This window comes from Phyllobates terribilis, unplaced genomic scaffold, assembly GCF_046119375.1.
Source record: "Phyllobates terribilis strain yellow unplaced genomic scaffold, ASM4611937v1 Scaffold_11__3_contigs__length_659146591, whole genome shotgun sequence".
NCBI lineage: Eukaryota > Metazoa > Chordata > Amphibia > Anura > Dendrobatidae > Phyllobates > Phyllobates terribilis.
In genome coordinates, this window is record NW_027362771.1 from 311151900 (window position 1) to 311168461 (window position 16562).

Below are 16562 nucleotides of genomic sequence, written 5' to 3' on the forward strand. Positions count from 1 at the left end.
TACTTCTTTTGCTTTATTTCTAAAGGTCAAAGAAAATTTGAAGAACTTTGGCTTTACTGGAGAAAAGACGTGATCAAAACAAAAGACTATGATCGATGTCCTTTCCAAATAAAGCTTCCAAGAGCTGAAATAATTGGGGGTCTCAAATTCTGAACCTACACCAAAACTTTCTTATGACATGATAGAGGAGAGTTAATGTGCACAAAAATCTAACTGAAAAAAATAAAGTGAACAACCCCAGTAACAGATGTGGAGGGAACATGAACAGGATTTTGTAGAATTAAGGGCTTGCACAAACAAGCGTATTTTACATGTATGTGCTGTTTGTATGTAAAACTGATAGGGTACAGAAAGCAAATGGACGAATGCAAGGCAATAGGGTAGTTCACATGAATGGTTATTACAAATGGACCAGTGAACTTCTCTCATTAAAATCCCAGCAGGCACCACTTTGATCCATTTTTTGGATCAAACTTGCTCAAACTAAACTCAATAGGTGTGTTAAAACAAATGGGAGACATATGGGCACTATCCATATAACAACAGTTTACTACGGGTTCAATGCAATTATTAACAAAGGAAATTACATTTGGCCATTGACACTTCAAGGACCAGGGAATTTTTTGTTTATTCCTCACCTTTTTTCAAGAGCCATTTTTTCCCCATCTACAGACCTGTCAGGGCTTATTTTTGGGGGGACAAGATGTAGTTTAAAATGGCACCTTTCATTTTACCCTATAATGTACTTAAAAAGAGAAAAAAATTCCAAGTGTGATGAACTGGTGAAAAAAAATACAATTCTGCCATTGTTTTTAGGGCATTTAGGGGTAAAAATGGCCTGGAAATAGGATTGTCAATCTGGTTACAGCAATACCAAAAGTGCATATATCTTTTTTTTTATTTAAGTGATGAAAAAAAATCAGAATATTAAAAAAAAAAAAAAAATTGGGTTGTTTTGCCATTTTCACAGACCCATAAGATTTTTGTTTTTCTGTTGATTGGGCAGAGTAGGGGCTTTATTTTGCAGTGAGCTGACGTTTGTTTGTTTTTATACCAATTTTGTGTATATGTGTATATGCTTTGATTATTACTTCCTTTTTGTTTAGAGAGGTGAGGTGCCCCAAAGAAAATGATCTTCTGTAATTTTTATTTTCTCTATAGGTATTCTACAGATCGTGTTGATTCCATATGTTAAGAGAATGGAATTTTACAAATGCAGCTGTAACAAAAATATTTATATATTTTTTTCTTTGTTTTTGATGGGGGAAAAGTAGGGTGAACTTATGTATTTTTAAATATATTTTTAAAAATGCTTTTTTTAATTTTTTATATTATGTAGTCTCCTTAGGGGACTTCAACCTGCAGTTTTTCAGTATATAGTGAAAATCTCAAGTCTCCTATGGAGCTCAGCCTTCAGCAGCCCCATGGATGTCAAAGTAATCCATGGGCTTCCCACGATTGCATTGCTGGGAAGCCCATGGATTCCATTTAAATGCTGCTGTCAGAGATTTGTCACACCAGCTCTATTCCCTGCCCAGCGCCGTCTCCTCCTGCTGACTGACAGTCTCTAAGCTGTATAACTTCCAGCAAAGGAGCCATCAATCAAGCAAGAATAGGTGTCGCTGGGTGGGGAGTAGAGCTGGAGTGACAGAGGCTTCAGATCTATCAGACATTAGTGCATCTATTCAAACACTGATTTCTCAGTAGTGGATGAACAGACTGTCAATCTAAAGGTATTTCAGGAGCTACATGCACATATAAATAGTTTGAGTGGTGAAATCCAACTGACAGATTCCCTTTAGGTGCAGAAATTGTCTGATTTCGCCTCTTTCACACTGTCTGCTATGTGCGGGAGACCTTGGATGCACACAGGTGACGGAGCGCGATAAGATCTTTACTGATGTAGGCATTTCTGCAATAATGAACTGGTTGTCACATTCAGACTGTAGTAAAGTCATCGCATTTGACTGCACACACTGGCAAAGTGACAGTGTTACAGTTGGATTCAGAGATACCAGAACATAGGTGACGACCAAGAGAAAAGAATCGTATATCCTTTAGTGTTCATTATAGCACAGTCCATATACTGAGATATTGGAGAGAGTATAACAACCAATCAATTGCAAGACCTGGAAGAGAAAACCTATACCAGCAATCCTGTCATTGCTGGAATTTTACTTTGAGGAGCAGCTAGCCCTCTGAAAACGAGAGATGGCTACTCCTCATAAGGCATAAGAACGACACAACCCTGGCAGCTCCCGTAAGGGTCGGGCAGCAGTGCAGATATGCCAGGATAGAAGTGAGCTCATAAAATGGTTGGTTATCACATTTTGAATGTACACAGATAGTTATGATATATATAACATCTGCTAAGTCACCTTTACATTACTCCTTCACCAAGTCAACACCCAGCCTGTTACTGTATTCTGTATCTTACTTGTCCATGTCCTCTCGGGCCACCGCCATGTGATATGCTGGTTCAAGTGTGAGCACTCCCTGGAAGAGCTGCCTTCCCAGGTTCAGGTGGATCTCAACATTTTCAATAGCGTAGAGGGCAGAACAGACACAGTCAGAAGCAGCTTCATGAAGGTTGGAAGGGGTCTGGTCCTGTTGCTGCAAACACAAGACACCTCAATGTGATCAAGAGTACAGGCTACAGTGAAAAATTAAACCTGTTATTTTTGGGTCACGGCCATCACAATAAGAGAGCTATGGAGCGCACAACTTGAGTTGTCAGTGATCTACAGGAAATCTACATGGAGGTGCTGGGAAACAACCAGCAGTAGTCAGAGGCTAAAAGCTTATAGCAAGCTTAGGTACTGTTCTCCTTACGTCATGGCCATACACTTCATCCATATGCTGGGAAAAGCACCTGACGTACACACCAAGTGTATCCATAATGCGCCATTTGCCCAACACAGGCCAAATGGGGTCACTAAACCTTAAAGAGTAACTCATTTATTATTTTATTGCGTCAAATAACCCTAACAATTATATACATTTTAATGCAATCCTTTGGCTTGTGTATTTTCCCCATCTGTACCATGGTTGTGGGTGGATTTCATACTCAGCTCTGTACTGGCTGAATACGGATATTTGATGAGGGTCAGGTCTTACTCCCTATACACACTGTCTCAGTACATACAGTGTTCCCTGGTGCGCTCACTGATCCTTATACTTGTTACAGTCACTCTCTGGTTACTCAGCAGCGTTAGTTAGGGATGAGACACCTCACAAACAGTTTGGCTTTGTCCGGATTGGACTGTAGCCAAAGCACACTCTCAAGCAAGCAGCACTGCCTGAAGGGAGAGCAGACAGCGCCATGCAGAGAGTGCTGGCGAACAGAACAGTAGAGAGGTCTCGCCCCATCATCTTTGCTATCCAGTGATTCTGAAGAGGAACAATAGTCTTTTACTATGGGGGCGCAACAAAAGTTCACACAGCAAAAAACCTAAAAGTTCATTAGACCCCATGCTGCTAATCTGGAAAGGATAGTTATACTTTGAGCATACAGCCCTGAGTGCTGCTTACAATGGAAGCCTAAAGGACCAGAACTCATGGTAAGGACATAGGTCAGCCTTCCGTCAGGGTCGTGTGTCATGAGTTGTTCCTGGCAAGACCAAGTGGACACTCACGGCGTGAGTGAGGAAGGCCTTCACACAACAGCAGACGAGCCCAGGCATTAAATGGCCTTGAGCCATGACTTACCAGGACCTGGAAGAGGAGCAGCAAGAGTCGATTGTTTGCCATGAAATTGCTGTCTAGGACCCCCAAATTAAACCAGCTGCCCAAACATTTGAAGGTTTTTATCAGCATTTTCTCATTCCCAGCAGATTTTTCTACGCAGTTCATCTAAAGAATACAAAGAGAAAACAGTTATCATGCACTGATGTATATAAAAGGACCAAAGCTATAACAAGCGGTGCTGTCACAAGTGCGTATAGAGAACAAGTTTTAATTACCCCTAAAGACACGGAAAATTCAGGTCCATATAACATTTATATAATACAGGCTGGTATTTCCTTCCTCTGGAGAACTACCCAAGACACAACAACCAAAAAAGACGCCCCCGTTTGGAAGTATATATACCAGCTGAAGAACTTCATAAGTATTCAAACAAGATGGATTTGCTGCTATTAAGCAGCCGTGATCCATTGCTCTGAATGCTAGGAATTTCCCAACAGCAGGAAAGCAATAGGTAGCAAACCATGGGTGACAAGTAAACTGTGCCCCACAAAGCTAGGGTCATCAGCAGCAAAACGTATTCAACACCAAATTAAAGGCACATTCCCTTTAAAAAAAAAAAAAAAGTGATGCTACGTTGCTAAAACCCACCATGACTTTTTGGTGGGTTCCCCCTCTGGGACAACACCGAATTGAGGCCATACAGTAGTATGGGGGACGCAGGCTACACCACTTGCAACCCCTTCAATCAATAAGATGGCATACCCTAGCGATACGCCATAACTTTATGAGATGGGAATAATCCGCATGACCAGCTTGTGTGTGTGTGAAGCTTTCAAAATACAACACACATATTCCCAGTAAAGTGGGCCAAATTCAGCTTCAAGAAATACGTTCACCCCGAAAAAGAGATTGTATACCAGAATATAAATACAAAACAATTCCAAAAGGTTATCGGACGTGCTGACTTTTTTTTTTCCCCCAACCTAGTGTCGACACCCTACCGGGCAGGGCCTCCATCAATATAGCAATGAAAAGAATTTCCATACCAGAAGAGAAACCACAGTGCTGGAGTAAAACGCCAGGTCCTCAATGATCTCAGAACGACGATTAGCACCGATTCTCAGGGATCGGCTATGCACCTCCTCAGGCAGCACAGTAAGGATCTCCAGGAGGAAGGGTAATGACGAGGCATCATTACTATACCTGGTGGAAACAGCAGCTCCGTGAGGAACAACACATCATTGTGTAGGACAGATATGTTCATAAAGGGCAAGTACTTACGTTTCTACAAGTGTCTGCACACAGCCTTTCCAAGAAGCCATCTGCAGGGCAAGATCTGCTATTGCTAAAGCCAGCTAAACAACAAAAGAAACCAGATTAATTTCTTACCAATCATAAATGCAATATGGAGCATTGCTGAGAATATATTCTATAGACAGGACAAAAGTATGTGAACCACTGAACATCTGTGTGCTGGTTGTATATCTCACTCCCAAACCATAGGAATTAATATAGAGTTGTGCCCCAAACGCAGTCATGATGGCCTCTGCTCCTCAGTGCAGTTCACAGTGAGCTCTTATAGCACGAGTCAATCAAAAACTGGGTGTCCTAATTGGCAAACAGGGCATGGTCCTGCCTCTAAACGGTGACTATAGTACAGCAGCGTTTCCCAACTCCAGTACCCCAAACAGGTCCTACAGAGGGGACAACTAATGTGGAGGCGCTGCCTGGTTTAGAGGACAGGAGTTAAGAGACGATGTACTATAGTAGTAAGGTTTTCTTCACCAGAGTTAGAGGACGCCAATATTTGTCCTTCTCTTAGAAGTAAACGTTGTTGCCTGACATATGCCACACAACTCCAATGGTAAAGGCGGTGATTTTACAAAACTAACACAAAGGAGAAACAGAGCATTCGCTCATATGATTTAAGGGCCCGATGAAAATAAAATGAACAGGAATCTATAAGAGAACAAATTCAGCCCTACCGGGACACCTCCTTGTCAGGCATAGAACAGACACTGCGGAAAATGGAACATGTGGTGCTCAACTTGACTGAGTGGCCAAAACTGGAAAATGTGAGAAAATACAAGTGGCACTCACCATCCATAAAATTGTAGTTTTATTTTTGTAACATTAAAACATAAGCGGGGTGCATTATAGAGGACGGCCGGTTCGCACATCACAATGCTTCCCCGGGTCCCAACAGACCCGTAGAAGAGCAGCAATAAGCAAACCGGCCGCTGTCCATAACGCACCCCACTTCCTCCCGCTCATGTTTTAATGTTACAAAAATAAAATGAAGATTTTATGGATGGTGAGTGCCACTTGTATTTTTCCCCTCACAATTTCCAGAAAATAAAAGGAACAACTCATTAGTTACCAAGGAAAACTGCTTTACTTTTCCACTACACCTGAAATAAGGGTGTTAACACAAGAGCTGTCTTTTGCACCACTGTTGTAAAAAAAATTGTGGTGGTTTTGCTGCAATTACAAAAATTATGGCAAAAAGGACACTTTTATGGCATAAAGACCACCACCACAGCTTGTCATGAATTTGACGAGCTGCGGTGTCACGCCCCCAATCGGCCCCTTTTGGCACAGCCTGGAGAAACTAACGTGAAACACCAAAAGTTATGCAACTTTTCTAAGCAATTGACACCAGATTCTGATTAAATTGATTTAAATAATCGGCCCCTAGCAGTCTTCCACTAACTCTAGTTGATGTCTGGCATTGTGCCATGGAAACATAAATCAATATATCTCCCGACGACAGTTCTTATACTGATGCATCAGGATGTGACTTGATAATGTATGCTGGGTCAGTCCCGATCTGAACATTTCTACTTTACAATAGTACTTGCAGTTAAATGGGGCAGCGCCAGCAGAAAGTTCATGAGCTGACTATGATGGAATGGTGACATCCTATGCCACACGGAAGGTCATGGGTGTGGCTGAAACACCCCAACCTACCAATTATAAGGGAGTCCACATACTACTGGTCATTAAAAATAACCGAGAAGGGAGCGTCCTGGGCTTTTTCCATATATTCATTCATCAGAACATTCTCTCCTAGCAATCAGTGGAAGCACTTGATTTACCCTCAAAAGATGAAAGAACATACCTAATACTCCTGAATATAGTATTCAGTGCAAGCAAACCTCTGTAAGCTAGAAAACATTTCAGACCAGCATTGGAGAATGCTTTGCTGCTGTACTAACGGAGTTTGCCACTTTCTAATCATTTTTGTGTTGCAAATATCCAAGTTACTGGTATATCCTAATTGCTACAGTAGCTCCAATGTCCACTTTCCACAAGTGCTGCACCCTCACAGAATGGCACTAGTCTAGAATATGGCAGCTACGGGGAAAAATGTGACCAGAAGTCCACCAGCGGCCTGCAATAACCAGTGCACGGCTCTAGTAACTAGCACACGAGCAGTGCCGTTGGCAATCTGACAGTATAGAGGTGTATGATGGACAGGTCTGGTCAAAAGTCCATCAATCGGCAGCCAAATAACTCGATTAAATGGATTTTTTCACATCTCCAAACAATAACTGGACGGTGGCTAACTTCTTTAAGATCACAGATCAGACACATTGTAGTAAATCCCAGTCTGTGGGAGTATAAGCAGTCTTCTATATGGTTATATCATACACCAGCGTATGGAGGGACTTTTTAACAGTACTCTCCCCTAGAGGAAACACTTCTATGGGAAGATCTCTCCGTAATATGATGGCGCAATCCAGGAATCCTAAATCCTTCATAAAGTTCTATATAAATCTGAATCTAGAATACAAGATCTTGTACATGACCATGTGCAGAAGGCTTAAGGTCTTTATAGGTTTTAATATATACAAGAATCATTAAAGCAAGTGGGGATCTTTCAGATGTGGAAGCCTGAAACCCAAAGCATATTGGAAAGGTGAAAAAAATGCTGTATTGCACAGTGATTTAACCCTTATAGCCTGTGGTTCCGGGTACTTGATGCTGCCATGTGAGACAGTGTTACAGCTTCCTGAACCAATCAACAAGTATTGAGACAAAAATAATTGAGGGAAGAGCCGCATGGCCGTATAACTCGGACAAGGATAGCAAAGCAATGCTCAGACTGGCCGTCGGATCTCCTGACCCGAGCGTGACAGCAGCACACAAATAGATGTGGTCATGCTCTGGTCAGGAGAGCCGACGGAGAGTCTGAGCAATGCGTTGCGATGCTCGGCCAAGTTATAGGGCCGTCTGACTCTCCTCTAAGGCAGAGTTCAGACTGCCATATTTCACGGTCCATAATGCAGGAACTGAAAGCGGGCATCCTGACCCACCACACAGCCTCATATATGCCTATGGAACTGTAAGTCAGGATCATTCCGTGCATTGTGGTGTATATGGACCAAAAATTACCGCCATCTTAACACAGCCTATGAAACAGCATATGGAAGGCAGAGAAAAATCAGGATTTCTAATTATGTCTGCCGTTTTCATCGTTTGAAAGTGGGTGAAAAGGAAACTGTGTGCTGCAATAGACAGACCGTATTTGTGGGAACTAGAGTATAGGAATTTTATCACACGTTTGACAAAATAGTGTGGGAAACGGTAGTAGAGACTGGCCAAGAGTCAACAGCTTTCCTGCATGTCTCCAGACTATGGTGCATAGAACTGTACCTGAGTTACAATGACAGGTGACATGTCCTTCAAGTTCTGTATATGGGACAACAAGGAGTCCCGCAGGGAAGCATGGGAGTCTGCAGGCAGTTCATAAAAAGAGGTCTGAATCTTCATTTTCATGGTTTGTGCTGCAAAGTAGCAAGACTCCACATCCTGGTGAATCTGCAGCAACTGGTCCGAGATCTCCCAAGCAAACACCTATGAACGAGAGAGTAAAGAAAGTCAGACATCACTCCCTGCATGTTTTATCAACTGTATGAGATTTCCTCAGCCATAGCAATGGATGACTAACAGATTTATGTCGCTATTCCGCAGACCAGGCTGTACAAAATGGAATAAACCTAATGTAAACAGGTCCCAAAGGAGAACGACTGGAAGAAATCTATAGAAGACCAAATGAGAAACCTGAAATAGTGTAGACTATCTACCCCGAAGCCTGATCCTGAGGCTGCACTACCACAAACATCTCCCATCCCTGTGCAGTTCTGTCATGGAGACCTCTGTATGGGCAGGAAAAAACATCCTTCACATGGAGGTCTACAAGAACAGCGACTGGTAAACGTTTGGACCACCGTTGGTGTACGAGCCAGGAAGGAGCAAAATTGATCAACAGGTCCCTACTGACCCGACAGATGCCAGGAGCTGTGGAGGTCGGCATTAACGTACCCCCTTACTGGGACCCTATGGGTGACTAATGCCAACTGCTTGGATCAAATGGGCAGATTTTTAGACACTTCCTAGTCCTACAGGAGAAAGCTGGTGGCTGAACCCATTTAACCATATAGTTGCTGGAGGATCGCTGCTCACAGGACTGGCGGTCCGTATGACGGGCGAGCAGCGCCTCATGTGACAGCAGAAATCCCATCTATTTCCTCTGACAACTCGTCCGGTCCTGCGCTGACACCGGTCAGCAGTAACGCGTCCCCCTGAGGATCAGGACAGACATCTGCCCAGTCCAGGAGGCCATCCCCAGGGGCTCCACTGTACGGGTCTGACTGTAGGGGGCATGGCCGGGGATACATGCCGGCTCTCCTGTGCCAGAGCAGCCTCCTCCGGTGTGAGGGCAGCCATCCTCAGCATCCGGCGGCACGTCTGATCCCCTGTCCCCCAGGAATAGTCCATGAGGCCTCACCGATCTCTGCAGCTCTCCTAGCCATAGCGATGCCCTCTCCTTTCCGCTGGGGTCCGGGTCGTGGTAGAGCGCCTGCACGGCCTGGTAGACGGTCTGCAGGGCCGGCTTCTCCATAGCTCAGCGTGCACGCTAGATCTCGTAGTGTCTTACAGCCGCCGCTCCCCACGACTCATCCTCTTCCTCGGCCGGAACTGTGATTGTGCACCAGCAACGTGTCCGACCAGCAACTCGTTCTCAGCGCGGCGACGTTCCGCCTGCTCTCCGCGGAGATGGCAGAGAGCAGGAGCCAAACAGGGTCGTACGGAGCAGCAGCGGGGTGTTCTCACCCGTCACACGCAGCCTCCCCACCTCTCCAGCACCTCAGGAAGGCGGCTGCTTCCCGGGCAGGACGTACGTCAGCAGCCACTTCCTGTCAGTCCGCCGCTCATCAACGCCCCCCAGTTGTACGGAACTAAGAAAGCGGAAGCAAATGTTACTACTCACTGTGTGGGGGAGAAGTTAGTGAGAGCCGAGCCCAAATCCCTCAGCACAGCTCATATCCGCAGAGGCAGCAGGACGTCCCCATGGACCCGGCACTGAGGGACTGGCCGTGCTGTGGGCTCCGGGTGGCAGGTGGTGGAAAGAGCTGCTCCATCCATCCCATTCTGAGTGCCCGGATGTGCAGCTTCATCGGTGACAGTTCAGTCATTGCATCATTACATTCATCCTATGACATCATCGATAACCGTCCTTATCATTTTTCTTTCATAAATCAATAGTACACATGAAAATAAGCAACTTTGTAATATATCTGATCAGGGGAATCTGCTTTTATCTCCACTAGGACTGATGTTTCCCGCTCAATTCACAGGGACAATCAGTATTCAGTGCAGATTTCCCATTACTGAGACAGGAGCTGGCAGTCACTGCAGTGGAGAGGTCACGGTACCTGGGCTGTGGAAATGAAGAATCCTTGATGGTATAAAAAGAAGGATTTTATTACTCCAACGTGTTCTGGTGCCTTTTTCAAGGTAAAAAAAACAAATGACATTTGCTATTTTACCTTAAAAAGGCACCAGAACACGGAGTAATAAAATCCTTCTTTTTATACCATCAAGGATTCTTCATTTCCGCAGCCCAGGTACCGTGATCTCTCCACTACAGGGATAGCTATCTGGAAGAATTTTACCTCCAACCATGGCTCTTATACAGTACAGACAAAAAGTTTGGACACACCTTCTCATTTAAAGATTTTTCAGTATTTTCATGACTATGAAAATTGTACATTCACACTGAAGGCATCAAAACTATGAATTAACACATGTGGAATTATATATGTAACAAAAAAGTGTGAAACAACTGAAAATATGTCTTATATTCTAGGTTCTTCAAAGTAGCCACCTTTTGCTTTGATGACTGCTTTGCACACTCTTGGCATTCTCTTGATGAGCTTCAAGAGGTAGTCACCGGAAATGGTTTTCACTTCACAGGTGTGCCCTGTCAGGTTTAATAAGTGGGATTTCTTGCCTTATAAATGGGGTTGGGACCATCAGTTGTGTTGTGCAGAAGTCAGGTGGATACACAGCTGATAGTCCTACTGAATAGACTGTTAGAATTTGTATTATGGCAAGAAAAAAAGCAGCTAAGTAAAGAAAAACGAGTGGCCATCATTACTTTAAGAAATGAAGGTCACTCAGTCCGAAAAATTGAGAAAACTTTGAAAGTGTCCCCAAGTGCAGTTGCAAAAACCATCAAGGGCTACAGAGAAACTGGCTCACGTGAGGACCGCCCCAGAAAAGGAAGACCAAGAGTCACCTCTGCTTCTGAGGATAAGTTTATCCGAGTCACCAGCCTCAGAAATCGCAGGTTAACAGCATCTCAGATTAGAGACCAGGTCAATGCCACACAGAGTTCTAGCAGCAGACACATCTCTACAACAACTGTTAAGAGGAGACTTTGTGCAGCAGGCCTTCATGGTAAAATAGCTGCTAGGAAACCACTGCTAAGGACAGGCAACAAGCAGAAGAGACTTGTTTGGGCTAAAGAACACAAGGAATGGACATTAGACCAGTGGAAATCTGTACTTTGGTCTGATGAGTCCAAATTTGAGATCTTTGGTTCCAACCACCGTGTCTTTGTGCGACGCAGAAAAGGTGAACGGATGGACTCTACATGTCTGGTTCCCACCGTGAAGCATGGAGGAGGAGGTGTGATGGTGTGGGGGTGCTTTGCTGGTGACACTGTTGGGGATTTATTCAAAATTGAAGGCATACTGAACCAGCATGGCTACCACAGCATCTTGCAGCGGCATGCTATTCCATCCAGTTTGCGTTTAGTTGGACCATCATTTACTTTTCAACAGAACAATGAACCCAAACACACTTCCAGGGCTATTTGACCAAGAAGGAGAGTGATGGGGTGCTACGCCAGATGACCTGGCCTCCACAGTCACCAGACCTGAACCCAATCGAGATGGTTTGGGGTGAGCTGGACCGCAGAGTGAAGGCAAAAGGGCCAACAAGTGCTAAGCATCTCTGGGAACTCCTTCAAGATTGTTGGAAGACCATTTCCGGTGACTATCTCTTGAAGCTCATCAAGAGAATGCCAAGAGTGTGCAAAGCAGTCATCAAAGCAAAAGGTGGCTACTTTGAAGAACCTAGAGTATAAGACATATTTTCAGTTGTTTCACACTTTTTTGTTAAGTATATAATTCCACATGTGTTAATTCATAGTTTTGATGCCTTCAGTGTGAATGTACAATTTTCATAGTCATGAAAAGACAGAAAAATCTTTAAATGAGAAGGCGTGTCCAAACTTTTGATCTGTACTGTAGGTGCTGTGTCCATATACAACCACCCCAGGTGAGCACAACCATCACTCTCACCCTCTCTCGCTTCTCTTGTGGTATTGCCTTATTGTGCGCTTCTGTCCCAACCTAACCTGAAGATGACAGTTAGTGCTTTTAAAATTCTATGGAGGGGGAGGAGATAGAGGCAGACAGATATTTTGCTGCAAGTTCTCCTGAAAACAGTTACATTTCTCCATAGAACCTTGTGAGCACCAACTATCTTAGTAATGGGAAAGTCTGTATTCACTGAAGACAGATTTTACCAATGAACTGAGAATTTTGAATAGTCCAGGAAGAGAAAGAAACAGATTTCTCTAATAAGGTATATTGCAAAGCTTTTTATTTTCACATGTACTATTGATTTATAAAAAAAAAATAAAATGGCGGTTAAAAAAAATAAAATGGCGGTTACTCTTTAGATGTCTACACTGAACATACCTGACAGACATATTTTAGTATCAGACATAAGGCGGGATGTTAAGAAGAATGGATTGTCTTTTTATTGTAATTACAAATTCACCTCCACTTTCCTATGCAGTAAAATATATGGCCGATCATTCACATTACTGGGCAAAGTCCGGCAGTGTGAAGCAGCTAGTAAAGGAGGGGATCGGACTCTCTTGTGATGTACTATGAAGGTGAGTAGACCAAGGTTGTCTTCTTGAGACAGTTCCTTTAAAGAGGACCTGTGTGTCTGGACAAATCTATAAAGAAACCTTTCCTGATGTCTGTGCATGTCCTCTGTCCGAGTGCCCTTGGGGATCGGTGATGAATTCAGTAGGTAAGTATAGAAATCAGAGGTTCCCATTGGTCGGTGTATTCCCTATAATAGTTTGCAGTTCTCTTCTTTAATAAACGTACTCCGTATATAACGCGGTTCAGGGACGGACTGTCCTCTTCATCAGGTAAAGTACACCAGTATAAAAACATATATAACAGTATATAGACGACATGGAACATGCAGGCAGCGTAGTATAAAGCAGATTAATATATCGTTTTGTAGGAAAAGGCTTACTATAGCTTGTGAATTATTCATTTAAATATTGGCTCATTCTGGGCTTAAAGTCTGGTACCTTCAGGGACATTGTCCACTACTCGACAGCACCCGCTTGATCAATTCCGTGCAAGTGAGACTAGGTGCAGCTGGTGAGTATAATATTTTCTTATGTTACTCAGGGGGCTCAGGCATTTAAAAAAAGATGGTCCAAGTAAGGGCAGAGACACACTGCCTTATTTCTCGTGTGAGGATCGCTTCATAAACCTCATACTGGCCGGCACCTCTCCTGACCGGAGCTTGACAGCTGCATAGAAATACAACTCGCTGTCAGGTCAGGAAATCACAGATTATAATGGAAGTGTATAGTATTTAAATAATTTCACCCAAAAAATACACCTAAAATTTATGTTTATTAGTATCATTAAAAATTCAGTTGTAACTGACGCTCAAAAAACACCAAAAATGGTTAAAAGGCTGTAAAGTATTCTCAGCCCAAAAAGAGATTTTTGGGGAAGGGGCAATGCCCTAAGCTGACCCCTAATTTGTCCCTACCTCACAGCGGAGGTTGGCACCCTCTTGAACGCAAATGGCGCCCCCGCTCCTCGTTGGCTCACTCTAAAAGACCCTATAAGTTCCTGATCTGATTAGGTGAGAGTGGTGGGAGTCAATTATCAGTGTAAGGGGACGCAAGAGGGTAATCACCATTCAATCCCCAAGACAAATGGGCCACCACCACTGTAGCTGCAGTGTACAGGTGTGGTAAATCAAAAAATAAGAAATTAATGGGTATTCATTTCCTAACAGTCAGTTATCTTAATGGCCCAGACACTCAAGAGGGAATCAATCATCAAACAATCAATAATACTACATTTAAATCTCAATCTAGCTGTAAATACAGAACAAGTATAGGTGTATTAGTAACAAAAATGATCGCAGGGAATATTTCTGCATCCCTCACCAAACCAAAAAATACCGTATTTTTCGGACTATAAGACGCACCGGACCATAAAGATGCACCTAAGTTTTAGAGGAGGAAAATAGAAAAAAAAGTGAAAGCAAAAAATGTGGTCACGATGCCCTGTTAAGGGGGATGGGGTCCGCTGCTGGCACTGTTATAGGGGTAATGTCCCCCAATTCTGTTAATATCCCCCATCCTGGTATATATGACCCCCTCCTTCCTACATAGTAACATAGTTTTTAAGGTTGAAGCAAGACTAAGTCCATCTAGTTCAACCCATAGCCTAACTTGTTGATCCAGAGGATCCCCACCCTGATATGCATGGCACCCCAATCCACCATCCTGGTATGCATGGCACCCCAATCCCCCATCCTGGTATGCATGGCCCCTCATCCCTCTTCCTGGTATGTATGGCACCCTTCATCCTGTTATGTATGGCCACCCTCACACCCATCCTGGTATGTATGGCACCTTCATCCCTCTTGCTGGTATGTATGGTACCTTCATTACTCTTCATCCCTGTATGTATGGCCCCCCTCATCCTGGTATGCATGGCCCACTTTATCCCTGTATGTATGTCCCCCTTCATCCCTGTATGTATGGCTCCCCCTCATGCCTCATCCCTGTATGTATGGCCCCCCTCATGCCTTATCCCTGTATGTATGGCCCCCCTCATCCCGGTATGTATGGCCCCCTTCATCCCTGTATGTATGGCCCCCTCATCCTGGTATGTTTGGCACCCCCTGATCCTCGTCACGCTGCACAGAAAAAAAAAATAAATCATACTCACCTCTCCTCCAGCGCTGTGTCCCGCTCTGTGCCGGAATAGTCACTGCTCCCCACGCCGGGACTGTGTGCGTGGGGAGCAGTGACCATTCATTCTCCCTAATAGCGCGCACGCTTTAGCTGCAGCGCGGCTCCTGCTGCGGCGGTCAGCATTCCCGCTGTTAAAGGCCATGAATATTCACCACACGCATGGTCTTTAATAGCGGGCACACTGACAGACGAGCGCAGCAGGAGCCGCCCTGCGGCTACAGTGTGCGCGCTATTAGGGAGAATGTATGGTCACTGCTCCCCACGCATGTATTCCCGGCATGGGGAGCAGTGACTATTCTGACACAGAGCGGGACACAGCGCTGGAGGAGAGAGGAAGTGAGTATGATTGTTTATTTTTTTCTGTGCAGCGTGACGGGGATCAGGGGGTGCCAAGCATACCTGGATAAGGGGGGGCCATATATACAGGGATGAGGGGGGCCATACATACAGGGATGAAGTGTGCCATACATACCAGGAGCCGCGCTGTGGGCACAGTGTGCCGGTTATTAATGAAAACTATTATTCACTGCTCCCCACGCCCATAGCGGCTGCCTCCTCCTGTGCACCGCTACTCCGCCACTGTCGCTTCCCCCACAGCCACAGTATTTTTGTATATCAGACTATAAAACGCAACCCCCACTTTCCTCCAAAATTTTGGAGGAAAAAAGTGCGTCTTATAGTCCGAAAAATACGGTAGATGTCACTTTATACCAATATATATAATAGACCAATCTTCAAGTACAATAAGCATAAAAAGATTCACTAGTCAGCCAGAAAATCAAGATATATAGAATGGAGGTGTCCTTGGACCCTCCTATTCATAGGGACAAGATCAGAAATACAAATAGACCAACCCCACAACTACACCGCTAAGTTCAAATACAGATGCAGGTACAGTACAGACCAAAAGTTTGGACACACCTTCTCATTTAAAGATTTTTATGTATTTTCATAACTATGAAAATTGTACATTCACACTTAAGGCATCAAAACTATGAAATGACACATGTGGAATTATATACTTAACAAAAAAGGGTGAAACAACTGAAAATATGTCTTATATTCTAGGTTCTTCAAAGTAGCCACCTTTTGTTTTGATGACTGCTTTGCACACTCTTGGCATTCTCTTGATGAGCTTCAAGAAGTAGTCACCGGAAATGGTCTTCAAACAATCTTGAAGGAGTTCCCAGAGATGCTTAGCACTTGTTGGCCCTTTTGCCTTCACTCTGCGGTCCAGCTCACCCCAAACCATCTCGATTGGGTTCAGGTCTGGTGACTGGAGGCCAGGTCATCTGGCGTAGCACCCCATCACTCCCCTCCTTGGTCAAATAGCCCTTACACAGCCTGGAGGTGTGTTTGGGGTCATTGTCCTGTTGAAAAATAAATGATGGTCCAACTAAACGCAAACCGGTTGGAATAGCATGCCACTGCAAGATGCTGTGGTAGCCATGGTGGTTCAGTATGCCTTCAATTTTGAATAAAT

The 16562-nt window shown here is 44.1% G+C and overlaps 1 protein-coding gene across 2 annotated transcripts in view; it reads right to left on the reverse strand.

Annotated features, from left to right (window-relative positions):
- TNPO3 (transportin 3) overlaps window positions 1–9907 on the reverse strand; it is a 40536-nt gene extending 30629 nt beyond the window's left edge. For both annotated transcript variants that reach the window (XM_073652553.1, XM_073652552.1), the window contains exons 1-6: window positions 9482–9907; window positions 8347–8547; window positions 4969–5042; window positions 4734–4890; window positions 3709–3852; window positions 2438–2613 (exon numbers count right to left, since the gene is read on the reverse strand). In XM_073652553.1, coding sequence (XP_073508654.1) covers window positions 2438–2613; window positions 3709–3852; window positions 4734–4890; window positions 4969–5042; window positions 8347–8547; window positions 9482–9595 — 866 coding nt within the window. In that variant the 5' untranslated portion in view covers window positions 9596–9907. The remainder of the gene's footprint in view (window positions 1–2437; window positions 2614–3708; window positions 3853–4733; window positions 4891–4968; window positions 5043–8346; window positions 8548–9481) is intronic.
- Between the last annotated feature and the right edge of the window lie 6655 nt (window positions 9908–16562).